Source organism: Peromyscus eremicus, chromosome X, assembly GCF_949786415.1.
Source record: "Peromyscus eremicus chromosome X, PerEre_H2_v1, whole genome shotgun sequence".
NCBI classification, from domain to species: domain Eukaryota; kingdom Metazoa; phylum Chordata; class Mammalia; order Rodentia; family Cricetidae; genus Peromyscus; species Peromyscus eremicus.
In genome coordinates this window covers 16,064,339-16,081,667 of record NC_081439.1, presented here as the reverse complement: position 1 = coordinate 16,081,667, position 17,329 = coordinate 16,064,339, and the positions used below count along the sequence as shown (strand labels likewise).

The window sequence follows — 17,329 nt, the reverse complement described above, 5'->3', positions numbered from 1 at the left end:
GCAGGCTAGTTCATGTCAACTTGACATAAGCTGAAGTCAGCTATCTATGAAGAGGGAACCTCAATTAAGAAAATGTCTCGGGCTGGAGAGATGGCTCAGTGGTTAAGGGCACTGACTGCTCTTCCAGAGGACCTGGCTTGGATTCCCAGCACCTGCACGGCAGCTCACATCTGTCTGTAACTCTAGTTCCAGAGGATCTGACACTCATGGCAAAACACCAATGTACATAAAATAGAAATAATTAAAAAGAAAACAAAATGCCTCTCAAGTCAGGTGTGGTGGCACATGTCTTTAACCCTAACATTCTTTAACCCCAGCACTTGAGGCCAGCCTGGTCTACAGAGAGAATTCCAGGACAGAAAGGACTACTAAAACCTGTCTCACAAAACCCAAACCCAAAACAAAACAAACAAAAAAAGGGAAAGAAAAGAAAAAAGAAAAAGCCTCCTAAGGTCAGGCTGGAGGCAAGCCTCTAGGGCATTTTCTCAATTAGTGATTGATGGGGAAGGGTACCATGGTAGTGGTACTATCCCTAGGCTGCTGGTCCTGGGTTCTATAAGAAAGCATGCTGAGCAAGCCATAGGAAGCAAGCCAGTAAGCAGCACTCCTCCATGGCCTCTGCATCTGCTCCTGCCTCCAGGTTCCTACCCTGTCTTAATTCTGTCCTGATTTTCCTCAGTCTTGTGATATAGAAGTGTAAGCCAAATAAACTCGTTCCTCCCCTAACTGCTTTTGGTCATGGTGTTTCATCACAGCAATAGGAACCCTAACCAAGACATAGTGAGACCCTGTTTCAAAAAAAAAAAAAAATCAGGTCGGGTGGTGGTGGCGCATGCCTTTAATCCCAGCACTTGGGAGGCAGAGGCAGGAGGATCTCTGTGAGTTCAAGGCCAGCCTGGGCTACACAGAGGAAACTCTGTCTTGAAACAAACAAAGAAAAAATCAGGAGAGAACAAACAAATACAGGATGTTGATTATCTCTAGACATACATAGGAGGCTTAATTTTTTTGTCTAATATTTTATCTTCTAAACTGGATAGTAAATATGTGGGTGTTTGCTATACATTTTCAATGGTTTGTGAGCCTGAAATAAATAATTCATATTTTTATTTATAATTTTAAAGTCAAAGATATACAACAAAATATTAAAAATAGTTAAATTTATATCAGCAGTGGCTTATTAGGTTTTTTTTTAGGGGGGAAGCTTTCAAGACAGAGTTTCTCTGTGTAGCCTTGGCTGTCCTGGAACTCACTCTGTAGACCAGGCTGGCCTTGAACTCACATTGATTCACCTGCCTCTGAGTGCTGGGATTAAGGGCGCATGCCACCAACTGCCTGGTTAGTTAGGCTTGGCTGTGATAAAACACCATGACCAAAACTAACGTGTTATCTGAAAGGGTTTATTTCAGCTTACACTTTTGGGTAATTGTCCATCACTGAGGGAAGTCAGGGCAGGAACTCAAATAGGGTAGGAACCTGGAGGCAGCTGCTGAAGCAGAGACCATGGAGCAAGTGAGTGCTGCTTACTGGCTTGTTCACCATGGTTTGTTTGCTTGCTCAGCATGCTTTCTTATTATCCCCATCCCAGGAACCCTTGCACCACTCGTCCAGGGGTGACACCACCCACAATGGGCTGGGCTCTCCCACACCAATCACTAATTAAGAAATTTGTTGGATGGTAGTGGCGCACGCCTTTAATACCAGCACTCTGGAGGCATAGGCAGGCAGATCTCTGTGAGTTCGAAGCCAGCCTGGTCTCCAAAGTGAGTTCCAGGAAAGGCACAAAGCTACACAGAGAAACCCTGACTCGAAAAACCAAAAAAAAAAAAAAAAAAAGAAAGAAAGAAAGAAAGAAAATTTGCCCCCCTCCACACACCTACAGGCCAATCTTGTGGAGGCATTTCCTCAACTATGGTGCCCTTTTCTCAGATTACTCCAGCTTGTGTCAGGTTGACAAAAACCCCATCCCAACCAACCAATCAACCAAACTCCCAGAAAAAATAAAACTACCAGCCTAGACAAATAACTTTCTAATTCTGAACAGCATCAGAGTCATGGGCTGGCTTATTAAAATATTAATTATGGGGCCCCATGACCAGAATTTTAGTTAAGAAAATTAGGTTTGACTCACGAATTTGCATTTCCAACAAATTCCAGAATGGTCATGTCCTCTGGTAGTCCAAGCACCACATTTTGAGAACTACTAATGGAAAAAATAAGATTATTTTTGAATTTTATCCTCCTTACATTTCTGTGTTTTTCATGTACCTGAGAAGCATGTATTACGTTACAGGTTTTGTTGTATCATAAACTCACTTTCATCTAGACTCGGCACTTTCATGTTCTTCCTGGAGACAACCATTTAAGATCCACGACTGAACTGGAGATGGGAACTGGAGATGTAGTTCAGATGCTAGAGTGCTTGCCTAGCATGCAAGAGGCATTGGATTGGATCCACTGCAGGGCACACATTTAAATTGGGTGTGGTGGTACATATTTATAATCTTATTACTCCAGTAGTGCATGGAGAAGGAGTTTAAGGCCATCTTTGCTACACAGAAATTCTGAGGCCATACTGGACTACAAGATACTCTGTCTCAAAACCAAGAATTTCCTTTTTAAGACATTCTGGCTGTGCAAAGCTGGCTCTTCTTCAATTCCCGATCCTCCTGTCTTAGACTCTGTAGTCCTGAGGATTACAGGTATGCATAACATACCTGGCACTTATTTTTCTCTTTATCCTGACCCATTTTTTCCCAATGCTATCTACTAAATTGTTCAATCCCCACTTATTTGCAGTGCACGTCTTAATTTCACTTAACAAATTTGCTTGAAGCCTGTGTTGTACTGGGTCTCCTTGAGAGTTCAAAGACAAATTGTCCCTGCTCTGAGGAGTCCTCTCTCCCGTGTAATGAAGCCACGTTAAGTATAGTATAGGGACTGGAGAGATGGCTCAGCGGTTAGGGGTGCTTCTTGCTCTTGCTGAGGACCTGGGTTTGATTGCAAGCATTCATATGGTGGCTCACAACCATCAGCAACTCCAGTTTCAAGGGATCCAACGCTTTCTTATCTCTTCAGGCATCAGGCACATACGTGGTGCACATACATACATAAAGGCAAACACTTGCACACATAAAATCAAACGAATCTATTAAAAAACTTTAATAAAAAATTACTATAGTGTAGTATTGTGCTAAATCCCAGACAGGTAAAGGTAAGGACTGCTATGATTCTTACTCAACTGGGAGCCAGGGAAAGTGTCATAAAAACAATTGCATAGAAACTTCATATAAGTGACAGGAGTTAGGCTTTAAAGAAATAGAACCTGCAAATGTTGTGACGACTTTGGGGGTTCGGAGGAATCTGGTGTCTAGGGTGAAAGGTAACAGTGAATCCTATACTGTAAGAGGAAGGCGGGCAAAAGGGTTATTTTCAGCGGGGATGGGTTGAAAGGGAAGAAACACTCCTTCAGGGTGTTGCCTTACCTAGCCCAACCCCACCCCTAAGGTTTAGGCTTGAGGAGGGAGAAAGGACTGGAATTAAATGACCAGGAAAGATTTAAATTAATAGTTATGTGGGTTTTTTTTTTTTTGAGGGACATCTCACTCCCCAGTCAAGTCAGGAGTCTCTTGAAATGCTTTTTAAAGACATCCTTACCTACCCTCGCTTTACAGCTACGTTTAGTTTCTGCAGACACAGGAATCATACATGAGGGAGATGAGAGGGTAAACCGGTGAATGAAAATCCCAATAGTTCAGGTTCCTGCTCCGGGTGAGCTTTGCTATGTTTCAGGGTCCTATGAGACTAGAAGGCTGCTGAGAACAGCTAACTAACTCACTTCAGGTGGGAAATACTGGTCCAGACAGACACGTGATCCCGGCGGCCATTTTCTCGCACCCGGCCTGTCGCCATCGCCATCTTCCAGAAGGACAAACGATTGCCCCCCTACCCTCTTCTATCGCCGCCAGTGATTTCTTTGACGACTGAGACTGGAGACTATGTATCTTTTTTTTTTTTTTTTTGGTTTTTCGAGAGTATGTATCTTTAACCCTAGCCAGGAGGTCGCACAAAAGAGTTCGTTTTACAAATAGCTTTTGTGGCCACACGAGTATACACACCCACACACCCCGCCCTCACCATCGCCCGGCTGCCGCCCCCCCCCCTTTGCTATTTCTTTACCCGCGGGCAGCCAGGAGGCGGGGCCAGCGTGGGAGCCGGGGCGGGACTGCGCGGAAGCAGCAATTATCTCGAAACTCCGCCCCCGCGCAGTACGCAAAATAGGCGGAGCCACTAGCTGGGCTGGGATCCGGAAGTCCGGGCGGAGCCTAGCTGCGCGGTCCTCGTCAGGCAGCGTTGTGCTTCTAGCAGCTCTCGGAGGTCCCTGCCGGAAGTGTAGGTAAGAGACTACTCTCTTCTTTTTTTCCCTTGTTAGCGCTCACCTAGCCAGCAGTGCAGTGAGGATCGTTTTTTTTAAGGTGAAACCAGAGATGTTCGCCATCCTGGACTAGAGAGGTGAACAGCTGGCTCGCTTCTGAGGTAGAAGGGCCCAGAAGAGGGATACGGATAGCTCCACGTGTGGAGATGCGCTGAACTGCATTCTGGCGGCCCCAGAGAGAGGCTAGTAAGATGCACTCTGGGCCATATGCGTGACACAAAATGTCGGTTGCCTTCTGCCTTTGAGGATATTTGGCGTCATTTCGCTTTACTGCCATTACTCTCTTGTAGACAGACGCCCCCTTCCATGTAGGAGCAGATCTATTACGTTTATATTGCATTACCTAATTTGTAGACAGGTGTCAACCCATCAAAATGGTGGCGGTGACATCGTCCCTGACGTATAAGCAAATAATTTCCAGTACAAAGCTGAACAGTATAGACTTCTTCTGGCTGATTAAGGCACAGATCTTCATCGAGGCATCTCCTTGTCCACCTCCATACTGGTATAGAGGAGCTCAGAAATATGTAATATCTAGAGGAAGAGAACTCCTGATACAGAGACTTGCCCTTACCGTGTCTACCCTTAACTAATCGACACCGTCATCCTGAATATCAAAATGATTAGAGACACGTGCGGGCAGACACACAGACTTACACCCCCCCCCCAGTGGAGACTCCTCACCGTGGAAAATTAGACCCCATACTTACCCCATAATGAATGGCTGTTTTATTGACTTTGTAAAGGCCCACCCCCAAACTGGCTCACAGTACATGGGAATAGACTTTAGTCCATTGAGAGGAAGTTATGTCTGTCAAGAAGACCTCAGGGTGAGCGACTCAGATTTATTCTCCCTCCTTTTGAGGTAGACACAGACTCCATCCTCCAAATGATTAATAATCACCAAATTGACCAAGAGAGAGGCATCTGTGCAGTAGAGATGCAGATCATCCCCCTCATTTAGCCTTGACAGCTAGTGATATCACTGATTACCCTACAATATAGGGCATTTGAACTCTGTCATTTTTTCCCCCCCAGAACTAAGGACAGAACCCAGGGCCTTGCGTCTACCACTGAGCTAAATCCCCAACCCCAACTCTCTCCTTATCTAAAGTATAGGAGCTTAGATTTCTTCTCACCTAGGGTAAAATGAGAGACGCATACTTCCCAAGGTGGGAGCAGATTCATTGAGTTTATAATTGCATGGCCTTATGCCGTCTTATTTCTTAGCCATATAGAGAACCAGAGGCCCTATTCCCTTCACTACTAATATATACTGCTGATTTTAACCCACATGAAATGTACACACACCATTCCTGTCCACCACCTATGGAAGGATTCAGAATAGCCTCCATCAGGCAAAGGTGTGTGGACCCTCCTCATTCAAAGCTGCACGATTTCCTTCATGCTACCTCTTCATAGAAATAAGCATAGCAGCCTTGCTCCTTATTGACAGATGAGTAAAGAGAACTAGGCTCTTCCTTTTCCAACATTAAGAAGTGCCTGGATCAGTGCTCTCTCATGTAGCAGAGACGCACACAACGACTGTGTTGATTTCTTAAGTCAGTGACCCAAGAATAGAGGGACAAATGACTAATCCTTTCTATTGTCAGGGTACAGACCCCAGCTACATATGCAGGTGAGATTTGCCCCTCCCCCCCAAACCCTGAGATTTGGCATTGACGTCAACCTATGCACACATAAGAATTCTAAGAACCTAATTCTCTAGGGTAGAATCCTGGGATTTGTTCCCTTCCACATCTCTAAGGGTAGGTGACTCACAGAAGCCCCCTTTGAAAAAGCAGTCCACTTCATGAAATAACAAGTCATTTGCTCTTCTCCCCAGTGTGGAGGGGTTTAGCGCTAGTCTTTTACCTACAGTGTGACACTACAAGTATTCATTCAATGTATTGGAGGCATGGACTCCATCCAGGAAGAGAGATTCTGATCTACTCTCTTTGAGTGATACAATACTCCTTTCCTTGTGTGTACTCAGCCATATCAGGCCCTAGGTCCAATTGGTCCTTCCTGATCATGTTCTGTGATGTGCTATTTTGCCTTTAAGAGGCTTAAAAGGGAATTGTGTGTCCTAGGTCTGTCTTAAAGTTGCTGCCTTTATTCCAACAGGAAGAAAGTGGCAGATTTGAAGGCTTCTCTTTGCAAGCTTGTCTGATCATCATGATGAAGCTTAGACACAGTGAGTTTCCTCTACCACCCTCTCCCAGTCCTATACATTCAGTATTCATGTTATTTCACAACAACTTTGCTGTTTTTCTTTTTTATTTGTTTTGAGGTTGGCCTTGAATTTGCTGTGTAGCTGAGGCTAGTCTTGAACTCTTGATCCTCCTGCCTGAACCTCCCAAGTGCTGGATTTACAGGCATGCTCCACCACATGTGGGTTTTTTTTTGTTTGTTTTTTTGGACTAGCCTCAAGTTCTTTAAGTAGTCCATTGTGGCCTTAAACTCCCTTTTATCCTGCATCAGCCTCTCAAGTATTGAGGTTGTAGGAATGTGTTGCTAGGCTTAGCTCACAACTTAAAAATTACTCAGTATGTCCCTGCTCTCTCAGTCTGAGTCTTTTACATATGGTACCTTTGGTATTCTCATAATTTCTTGTAAGGAAGTCAGTTCTTCCTTTCTCCCCGTTCTCATTTCATAGATGAGAAACTGGAGGCTCAGCAAGGGTGAGTGGCTGAATCTGAGGTAAACAGCAGTAAATAGTATATGATGCTGCATAATAGCCCCCAGCACATCTGTCTTCATAACTTACATCTTTCAGTTGATACCATAAGTTGTACTGGTTTTATGCTGCAGCCACATTGAGTTTCAATCTCACCTCTGTGTTTTTTAAATTAGCTGTGTAGCCTTGGCCAAATCACTTAACTCCACTTTCCTTATCTACAACACAGAGGTCATTAATTATAATGTCTCCCTATTTGTATTGTTTGGGGGATTTTATGTGTCTTGACATAGGGTCATTCCAGGTAGCCTATGCTGGCTTTGTCATCTTTCTGCCTGACTCCATCCCTGAATTGCTGGCATTACCGTCATGAGGTACCACACCTGTCAAGAGGAATTTCTTTTTGAGTCAGTGCTCATGTAGACCAACCTGGCCTCAAACTCACTATGTAGTTGAGGATGACCTTGAACTTTTTCTTTTTTTTCTAGACAGGGTTTTTCTGTGTAACAGCCCTGGCTGTCCTGGAACTTGATTTGTAGACCAGGCTGGCCTCCAACTCACAAAGATCCACCTGCCTGTGCCTTCTGAGTGCTGGGATGAAAGGTGTGCCACTACCCCGTGACCTTGAATTTCTAATGTCCCTGTTTCCATTTCCTTGGTCCTAGGGTTACCCGTTTTATGAAACCATGCTCAGAATAGGATTAAAAACTATTTATTCATTTGTGTGTGTGCGCGTGTGTGCATGCACACTTGTGTGGCATGGCACATATGTGGAGGTCAGAGACAACTTGTAGGAGTCACTTCTCTCCCTCTGCTATGTGAGCCAACAGGATTGAATTTAGGTTGTCAGGCTTGTTGACAAGCAGCCTTTTACCCACTGAACCATCTTGCTGGTTTCAGGGTAGTTTTTTTGTGGTGGAGCATGCCTGTAAATCCAGCACTTGGGAGGTTCAGTATTTCTCAGAATGGCCTCAAATGCTGGGCACAAGGCATCCTCTCATCCTAGTCTCCTGGGTATCTGGAATTATGAAGAATTAATGACTTTAAAGAGATGAAATGGTAAGAACAGTGCCTGGTACTTTGTAAGCACTTTCTGTAAGTACAATCATTTCTCTGTTTCCATAGGAGACTATTTTTCAAGATCTTTGGCAGATAAAAAAAAATCATTGAATGTTCAAGTCCCTCTGTAAAATAGCATGTCATTTGCATCTAGTCTACACATATATTCCCCTGTGTTTTAAAACTTTTCTAGGTTGCTTGTAATGATCTAATACAATGTAGGTCATATGTAAATGGTTGTTAGACTTGTTTAGGAAATGATGACAAATAATATCCAGTACACATACTTTTTTTTTTTAAAAAAATTACCTTAATCTAGTCTGTTCATATGCCTGCCATGGTACATGTGTGAAGGTCAGAGGACATCTTTCAGGAGTGAGTTCCCTCCATTATGTGGGCCCCAGGGATCGAATTCAATTCATCACGCTTAGTGGCAAGTTCCTTTACCCACTGAGCCATCTTGCTGGCCCCTAGATGCAGTTATTGTTTCAGTTAATTGAGTCTGTGGATGTATCACCCATAGATATGCAGAGCCTTATAACTGTGTTATAAGTATTGGATTAAATATTTCAGACAGGTATAGTGGCATACACCTTTAATCCCAGCAGAGACAGATAGATCTCTGAGTTCTAGGCCAGCCTGGAACTTGAAAATCCTTGTCTCAAAAAAACCCATATATATATATATTCATTCCCCAGTCTTATTGGTCATGGCCATGCATACTTATAATCCTAGCACTCAGGAGACATAAGTAGGAGAATTGTTGCAAGTTTAAGACCAGTCTTAACTGCATAGGGAATTCCAACCAGCGTAGATTATATAGCAAGACCTTGTTTCAAAACACTCTGCCAACATTCAGACTCTATTGATCCTTCGAATTTAGCATTGCCTGATTTCTGAATGTTAAATTTTTCTTAACTAAAACAGACCATGTGGATGAATTGCTGGTCTTTCAGCCTTCAGAAAGACCACCCCCCCCTTTTTTTTTTTTGATGAGACAGGTTTTCTCTGTGTAGCCCTGGCTGCTGGGATTAAAGGTGTGCACCACCACTGCCCAACTTCATTTTTTATTCTCAGTGCTTTCATTGAGGTAGGGTTTCACTCTAGCCCAGGCAGCCCCAACTGACAATGTAAATAGCCTGGAACTTACAGCATCTCTCCTACCTCTGCCTCCCAAGGGCTGAGATTACAGGCAGAGCCACCATACTCTGCTGGGGGAGTCTTACAGAGTATTTAGCTACATTTTCTGTGGTGCTGGGTATTAAAACCCAGGACCTTGTGTGTACTAGGTAAATGATCTATACCTGAACTTTACCCCCATGCAATTTTAGTTGATCAGTTTTGAATGGTCATTTAAAGGGGGTTGTGTTTTATAATTTAAAAAGTTTACAGTGACCAAGCATGGTGATTCTTACCTCTAATCCCAGCATTCTGGAGACAGAAGCAGGATTTCTGCAAGTTTTAGGCCAGTCTGAGTTGCATATTGAGGTGCATCTCAAAAAAGAAAAAAAAAATCTAGGCTGGGGAGATGGCTTATTGGATAAAATGCCTTCCATGTAAGCATGAGGGCTAGAGTTCGAATCCCCAGGACCCACATAAGAGCTGGGCAGGCATGGCAGCCTCTTGTTATCCCTGTGCTCCAGAGGCAGAGATAGCAGTCCCTATGGGCAAGCCAGCTAGGTAAGGCTACCTAAATCAGTGAGCTCTGGGTTCAGTTGAGAGACCCTGAGAGAGCAATTGAAGAAGACATGTGTTGTGAACTTTGGGCCGCAACAGCCACATGTGCCTCCATACCTACATGTGCCCCACACATGCAAACACACATGTGCAGCACATGCATCACATCCACACTCACATGGAAAATAAAAAAGCAAACTGTTAGCTGGATGTGGAGATTAATATCTATAATCCCACCACTTGGGATGCTGAAACAGGAGGATTGCTGTGAGTCTGAGGCCAGCCTGGGATAAAAGTGAGACCCTATCTCAAAAACTCAAAAAAGTCCCAAACCCAAAAGCTTATAATTGCAAGTGTTGGTGGCAGAGGTTTATAAGCCTGCTTGCTAACCAGTTGATTAATAAGCACTAGTAAAAGTATCCCAGTGGCGCAACAGAGGGGAAAGGAGGATGTGGCTGGATGAATAAGGACTGAGTAAAAGGTTTGTGTACCTGGGAGACTGGACACATAAACATGAAGACAGGAGAGTAGTGTCTGAGACTACTTTCAGAAGTCCAGGACACTAGGTGGTGTCCCCTTCAGTATAGTCATAGGAATGGATGGTTGGGTGGCTGAGATGGAGTGGAGATCCTTAGAGGTGAGGATATCAAGGAAGTGGGAAACCCAGGTTATTGGAAGGGCTACCCCGTGACCTCCAAGTGGATGGTGACTGAACTTCTTTGGAAAACAAAGCTGTGAGCCGTGCATTTCTGTAAATGAGGAAAGGGGACTCTTCAGTGACAGTGACACAGCAGAATGATGGGGACCCCAGAAGAGCAGCAGGGATTTTATTGTATTTTTTTCCTTTCTAACAAGAGGGGACATATGGTTCCAGTCTGACAGTGGTGAGTCTGAGGTACATCTGTACCTTCTGGTTTTAAGATTAATGTGCTAGAAAGAACATCCATCTTTTGAAAAATCTTCAAAGTAAAGCTTTCTGGTTGGGAGAGCCAAGACTGAGGGCAGGAGGTTGGCCAGTTGTTCCTGAGGAGAGGCTAAAGGCATCTGAGAGTGCTGACCCCCTATGTACAGGAGTTCCAGAGGACATCAAGGTAGTTAGCTGCCAGGGAAGAGGAGGAAGGGGACAGATGAAGTCAGTGCAACTGTGCATATACCGGGGACATTTGCGAGAGTAGAGTACGGAAGATAGAGGTAAATTAAGGGGTGGATCTGTGCTGGATACTGATAGGAGAGTTGATGATTTTAGGCCTAGATATTAGTTAGTAGATGCAGGCAATGGGCCTTAGGAATTTAAAAAAAATTTTATAGTTATGTAGCTCCAGCTACTGGGGAGACTGAGGCAGGTGAATTGCTTGAGCCAGAGTTTCAAACCAGTCTGGATAAAATAGTATGACTCACCTTTCTAAAACAAAAACAGTTCTTCAAAATCGTATAGCTAGGTGGGTGTTGAGTCAGAATAAGAACTCTGACCTGCCAGCTACATAGTGGTAGATGTTTCTCCTTAGGAACTGTAGTAAAGCCAATGACCAGAGGATCCTGAGTGTTGTAGTGCTGAGTAGTGGCTGACTGTATCCCTTTCTCCGTTTCTGTTCCCACTCTTCCTTCTCCTCTTTGAAGTAGATGCTTTAAGTGATGTCTTTTCCATGCTTCTATCAGTGCTAAGGCTCTGTCACCAAGGAAGTTAGGGAGATGGAACTTATTGAGTAAAAATACTGAGACCTAGTTCTTTCTAGCTATCACATTCCTTTGGTGGCAGCTAAGTGCTTTGGAAGTAAAGGAGACTTGAGTTCTATTTTGTTGTTATCAGATAGGGAAATTGCCTGTACTCCCAGCACTTGGGAGGCTGAGGCAGGAAGATTGCTACAAGTTCAAGACAAGCCTGGGCTACATGACTGTGTTGTCATCCTGCCCCCAGGGAAATTTGATACATTCACATTTGTTATGGCATCTATATTCTGGTCAAATTTTTACCATCTTATTATACATTTATTGTTTTCTCTTCCTCCCCACTTTTTGCTAAACTAATAGCATGATTAAACTTGTCTTTCTCTACTGTGTTGCCAAAGTTAAATACTAGCTTTTTTTTTTTTTTTTGGTTTTTCGAGACAGGGTTTCTCTGTGAAGCTTTGGAGTCTGTCCTGGAACTCGCTTTGGAGACCAGGCTGGCCTCGAACTCACAGAGATCCGCCTGCCTCTGCCTCCCTCCCGAGTGCTGGGATTAAAGGCGTGCGCCACCACCGCCCGGCAAATACTAGCTTTTTTGATCCTACCCATCCAGAGCGAGACTTGTGTAGCACATTTCATGCATTTGGTTTTCCAGTGTCCATCTCTTGATTCTTGGAGTTTTTTGATATTGATGTCTTAGATCTGAGCTAGTTCCTTGGGTTATTCTTCTTGGTTTTAAGTTACAGTTCTCAGCCACATCACCAGTTTTCTTAGATCTATTAATAAGTTCTAATCTATTTCCTGTTTAACTGTATTTTGTTTTCTTTACTTTGCATCCTTTATTCTGATTTAATTTTGGTTTTTATCTCCTTCTACTCTCCCATTTTCTCTTCTTTCTACCCCACTCTCACTTGGGCCTTGAACATGTTGAATACATTGTCTACCATATCCTGTAAGTTTTATTTTTTGGCAGTAGTTTTGCCAGAAAGGAAATATTTTTACATAAGAGTGATCAGATAGAGGATTTTGGCTTGGGACACAGTCAGTCCCTTTCCCCTGAACTTATTGAACATCCTAATCTAATGCTTTAACCTTGAAACTTTTTGCATGCCCACATGATATCTCAAGTAAAAAATTCTGTACTGTGAAATTTTGTTACATGCATAGAATTACTGAAAATTAACTTTAGCTTTTGTGTTTAAGGTATATGTGAAACATAAATTAATTTCATAGTTTAAATTGGCTCGCTTCTCCCAAGAGTAGCCTATACTGGTCTTGAACTCACTACATAGCCAAGGAGTTACATTGAATTTCTAGTTCTCCTGCCTCCACCTCCCAAGCACTGATATTACAGATGTGTAGCACCATGCTCGTTTTTTGGGGTGTTAGATAAAGAACCCAAAGTTTTGTATGAATACTGTATCAACTGAGCCACATCCCTAGCTCTTCCCTTATGATAGCTCATTGTTTATAATGTAAACATTACAAACTCAAAAAATCAAAAGCTGAGACACCTCTGATGAAAAGTGCTTTGGATGACAGATACTCAACCCCTCAACTGGACTGGCTTCTCTGTCAACCATACTGACTTCTCTGTTAAGTGTTCAGAGTCTGCTTTTCTTTTGTTTGTTGGGAACCATTATTTGGATACTTGTACTTGTAAAACTTTTCTCTCTCCTTTTTTTTCTTTTTTTTTTGAGACAGAGTTTCTCAGTGTAGCCTTGACTGTCCTGGAACTTGCTATGTAGACCAGGCTGGCCTCAAACTCAGAGATCTGCCTGCCTCTGTCTCCTGAGTACTTGGCGTGTGCCACCACTATGCCCAGCCTAAAACTTTTCTCTTTATCCATGGAGTTCACAAATTTTATCAGGATATGCTAGGATGAAAGTTTTTTGTTGTTAATCTTTTTCTTTTTTGGCACTACTGGAGCTAGAACCCAGATCTTTGTATGCTGAGCATTTAATTCACTACGGAACTAAATCCCCAGACCCAATGTCTTTGGTTTCTATTGCTGTGATAAAATGTCATTACCAAAAGCAACATGGGAAGGAAAAGGTTTATTTCAGCTTATGTGTTCCATTCACGAAGTCATCATTGAATAATAAATAAGTCAGGACAGGAACTCAAGCAGGGCAGGAACCTGGAGGCAGGAGATGAAGCAGAGGCCATGGAGGAGTGTTGTTTACTGACTTGTTCCACATGGCTTGCTCAGCCTGCTTTCTTGTAGAACCCAGGACCATGAGCACAGGGATGGCACCATCCACAATGGACTGGGCCCTCCTTATCAATCCCTAATTAAGAAAATGCCCTACAGCCAGATCTTATGGAGACATTTTCTCAGTTGTAGATTCCTTTTCTCCAGCTTGTCTCAATTTGACCAGAAAACCAACCAGGCACCCATATTTTAATCTTGATGCCCCATGTACCTTTCCAATCTGAAACCTTAAGCCTATCTTCAAGGTAAAGAATTTTCATCAATTGTTTTTTTAAAAAATTACTGGATGTGCCTAGTCTTCCTTTTTTTGATTTTTTTGAGACAGGATTTCTCTGTGTAGCCTTGGCTGTCCTGGAACTTGCTCTGTAGACCAGGCTGACCTTGAACTCACAGAGATCCGCCTGCCTCTGCCTCCTGAGTGCTGGGATTAAAGGCGTGCGCCACCACCCCTGTCCAGATGGATATACCTAGTCTTATTGTAACTTGATATGTCATGTTTGGTTGACATCCCTGAGAGGCCTGCCCTTTTCTTAAGGGAAACAGAAGTCGATCTGGGGGGAGAGGGGAGGTTGGGAGGACTGGAGGAGAGGAAGGAGGGGAAACTGCAATCAGGATATACTCTATAAGAGAAGAATAAATAAAAATTATTTGTTTCTCTATTTGTACCTTTTCTTTTTCAAGAATTCTGTTATTTGAAGATTAGTTTCTACATTTTCCAGTTTTGTCCTCATTTATAATTTTCTTTGGATTTTTATTCCATATAAGCTCCCTCCCTTGGTCTTCTAGACTATCAATTTGGTTGTTGCTGATGTCCTTAATGAAGAGTTTATTTTGACTCATTATTCGAGGGCTTACATTTCATTATGACAGGGAAGTCATGGAGGGGAGGCAGCTGGTCGCATTGCAACCATGGTTAGGAAGTAGGGAGAGATGAGTGCTGGTGCTCAGAATGCTGGCTTCTGTCCTTTTCCCCTTGAATTCAGGCTGGGACTCTAGTCCATGGGATGATACTACCCACATTTCAGCCTCTCTGGAAACACCCCTAGAGACATGCTCAGAGGTGTGTTTCACAGCTGTCCTAAGCAGGACTTGGGAGTGGTGAGGAGAGGTAGCTACAAATACATGTTTGGGTCGCTCAATAGAATTCCATTAGTAATTTATGGAGTTTGCATGGAAATAATTCTCCAAGTGTTATACCTAGTTACTTCCTCTTGGCACTGACTTTGCCATCTGTAGCTCACCAGTGATCTGGACAGACATGGCTTCTAAGGCCTCTAAATTTCCTAGTTAGTCTGGCCTTCTGATTAAAGCTTAACAAACATTGGGTAAGTGGCTGATAGCTCTTGTTTCTCTTCTCTTCTCTCTCTCTCTCTCTCTCTCTCTCTCTCTCTCTCTCTCTCTCTCTCTCTCTTTTGCAGAAAACAAAAAACCAGGTAAAGGTTCCAAAGGCTGTAAGAAGGTAAGTGGGCCGTACCTTCAGGTGACGTATGTGTATTGTTGGAGGTCGGTTCAGTAGTTATTGGGTGACTCTGGACAAAGTACCTCATTGGGATGAACAGATCTGGCTTTTTCTGCCACTCAGGGCTGCAGCAGTCACCTGCATATATGAAGTTCCTTCCAAAAGCTATAGACTGCTTTGTGCTTGGGTTACTTGTTAGGGATTATTGCCATCCCTGTATATTTTGGTATCAAATTCAGGGCCTTGAGCATACCAGGCAAGTGCTCTACCAATGAGCCTCACACCCTCAGCCCCCAAATTTGTATTTTTGACAAGTTCTCAGGTCTTGGTGCCGTGGGTCCCAAGACCTATTTGTCAGGAAAGGGTTCCCTTTGGCCTTGGGAAACCATCCTGACTGCCCTTGTCCCCACCACTTTCCTATCAGTCCCTGCCTGGCTAGTGGAGAAGGGTCTTGTCCTAGCTAGGCAAGCAGATTTCTGGGCAGAACCCCCAATCCAGGCTATATTCCCCTGCTCCTCTGACTGTAAGGTGTTTTCCATAGATCCATGAACTATGCTTATTTTTTCTTTTCTTGTTTGGTAATCAGCCTGCAAGGCAGAATGGGAAGAAAGTAACATCCAGACCATCATCTGCTCCCCAGTTGGTTCATGGCAATGATCATGCCAGTCGGGAGGCTGAGTTAAAGAAGAAAAGGGTGAGCCTTTTGTCTTTGGGGAGTGATACCTGGTTTGAATATGTGATCTGTATAAGTGTGGGGGCCGAAGGGCAGAGCTTCTTGATGCTCTTTGTGGTTGGGGGTTGGGGGAGTGAGGCAGGTTACATTGATACTGCTTTTAAGTTTTCCATTTGCTCTCCTTGTTCTACCCTCCCAGTTCATTGCTGTCTGGCTTATGTTCCCAGTGTTCCACTCAAACCTCTGCTGCTGGCCTCTCCTCTACACCCCCTGTATCTCATTTGAGACCATGCTTTCCTTAAAGCGCTCTCTCTCTCTCTCTCTCTCTCTCTCTCTCTCTCTCTCTCTCTCTCTCTCTCTCTCTCTCTTTTTTCCAGAGCTGAGGACTGAACCCAGGGCCTTGCGCTTGCTAGGCAAGCACTCTACCACTGAGCTAAATCCCCAACCCCAGCTCTCTCATTTTGACTGTGTCATCTCCCATTCTTGGATGTCTCCTTCCTCTGTGACTAGCCCTTTGCAGTCTCTTGCTGCCTGTTCCCTGTTTTCTTGGTTGGTTGAGGCACGGTCTTGCCTTGTTGCCCAGGCTGGTCTTGAATGCTTGGGCTCATGAAATCCTTCCCCCTCAAACCCTGAGTAGTAGTATGTGCCAGTGTGGCAGCTCCCTTTCTGCTCGGTACTTCCTATGACCTTGTCCTTCTTTGGACTTGAGTGTTTTCCGTTCAGAGTGCTTCTCTCTCTGCTTCCCAGGTACTCTTTTATTTTTCTTTCTTTTATTCTTTTCAGCTCTTAATAATTTTAATTACTATACTTTTTTTCTTTTATTTGTGGTGGAGGTGGTGGTGGGAGGGAGCAAGTGTAGCCCCTCGTCACCATGGTGGATATATAGAGGTCAGAGGACAACTTTTGGAGTCAGTTCTCTCCTTCCACCATAGATTCCAGGAATTGAACTTATGTTGTCAGGCTTGCATGGCAAGACTTTTTACCCCTGGAGCCACCTTGCTAGTCCTTTTTTGTATTTCTTGAGACTGGCTTGAATGATACAGGGTCTTGCTATGTAGCTCTGGCTGGCCTGGTGGCCTAGAGTCCAGTATGTGGTCCTGGCTGGCCTTGACCTAATGGCAGTTCTCCTGCCTTAGCCTCTCAAGCCGCTGGATTTACAGTTGTGTGCCACTACACCCAGCTCTCCTTGTAATTTTTCTCCGCCACTCCCCTTCCCTAGTTTCTCTGTCTTTTTCTTCTCAAATATTCTGTTCTCCTATCTGTCTTTTTCCTGTATCCCCACTCCTTCTCTCCTGTGGACGGCAGATCTACTCAGTTCCAGTCACAGTGCGTGTTTATTTGTTAGGTTGAGGAGATGAGGGAGAAGCAGCAGGTGGCCCGGGAGCAAGAGAGACAAAGACACAGGACCATTGAGAGCTATTGCCAGGATGTCCTGAAACGTCAGGAGGAGTTTGAACACAAGGTAA

At 43.8% G+C, this 17,329-nt stretch overlaps 1 protein-coding gene across 2 annotated transcripts in view; it reads left to right on the top strand.

Annotated features, from left to right (window-relative positions):
• Positions 1-4,276: 4,276 nt before the first annotated feature.
• The window catches only part of Gnl3l (G protein nucleolar 3 like), a 30,592-nt gene continuing 17,539 nt past the window's right edge, over positions 4,277-17,329 (top strand). The window contains exons 1-5 of one of the 2 annotated variants that reach the window (XM_059250804.1): positions 4,277-4,396; positions 6,563-6,632; positions 15,150-15,190; positions 15,777-15,884; positions 17,209-17,325. In XM_059250804.1, the coding sequence (XP_059106787.1) occupies positions 6,614-6,632; positions 15,150-15,190; positions 15,777-15,884; positions 17,209-17,325 (285 nt within the window). In that variant the 5' untranslated portion in view covers positions 4,277-4,396; positions 6,563-6,613. The remainder of the gene's footprint in view (positions 4,397-6,562; positions 6,633-15,149; positions 15,191-15,776; positions 15,885-17,208; positions 17,326-17,329) is intronic. The other variant, XM_059250805.1, reaches the window with a different exon arrangement.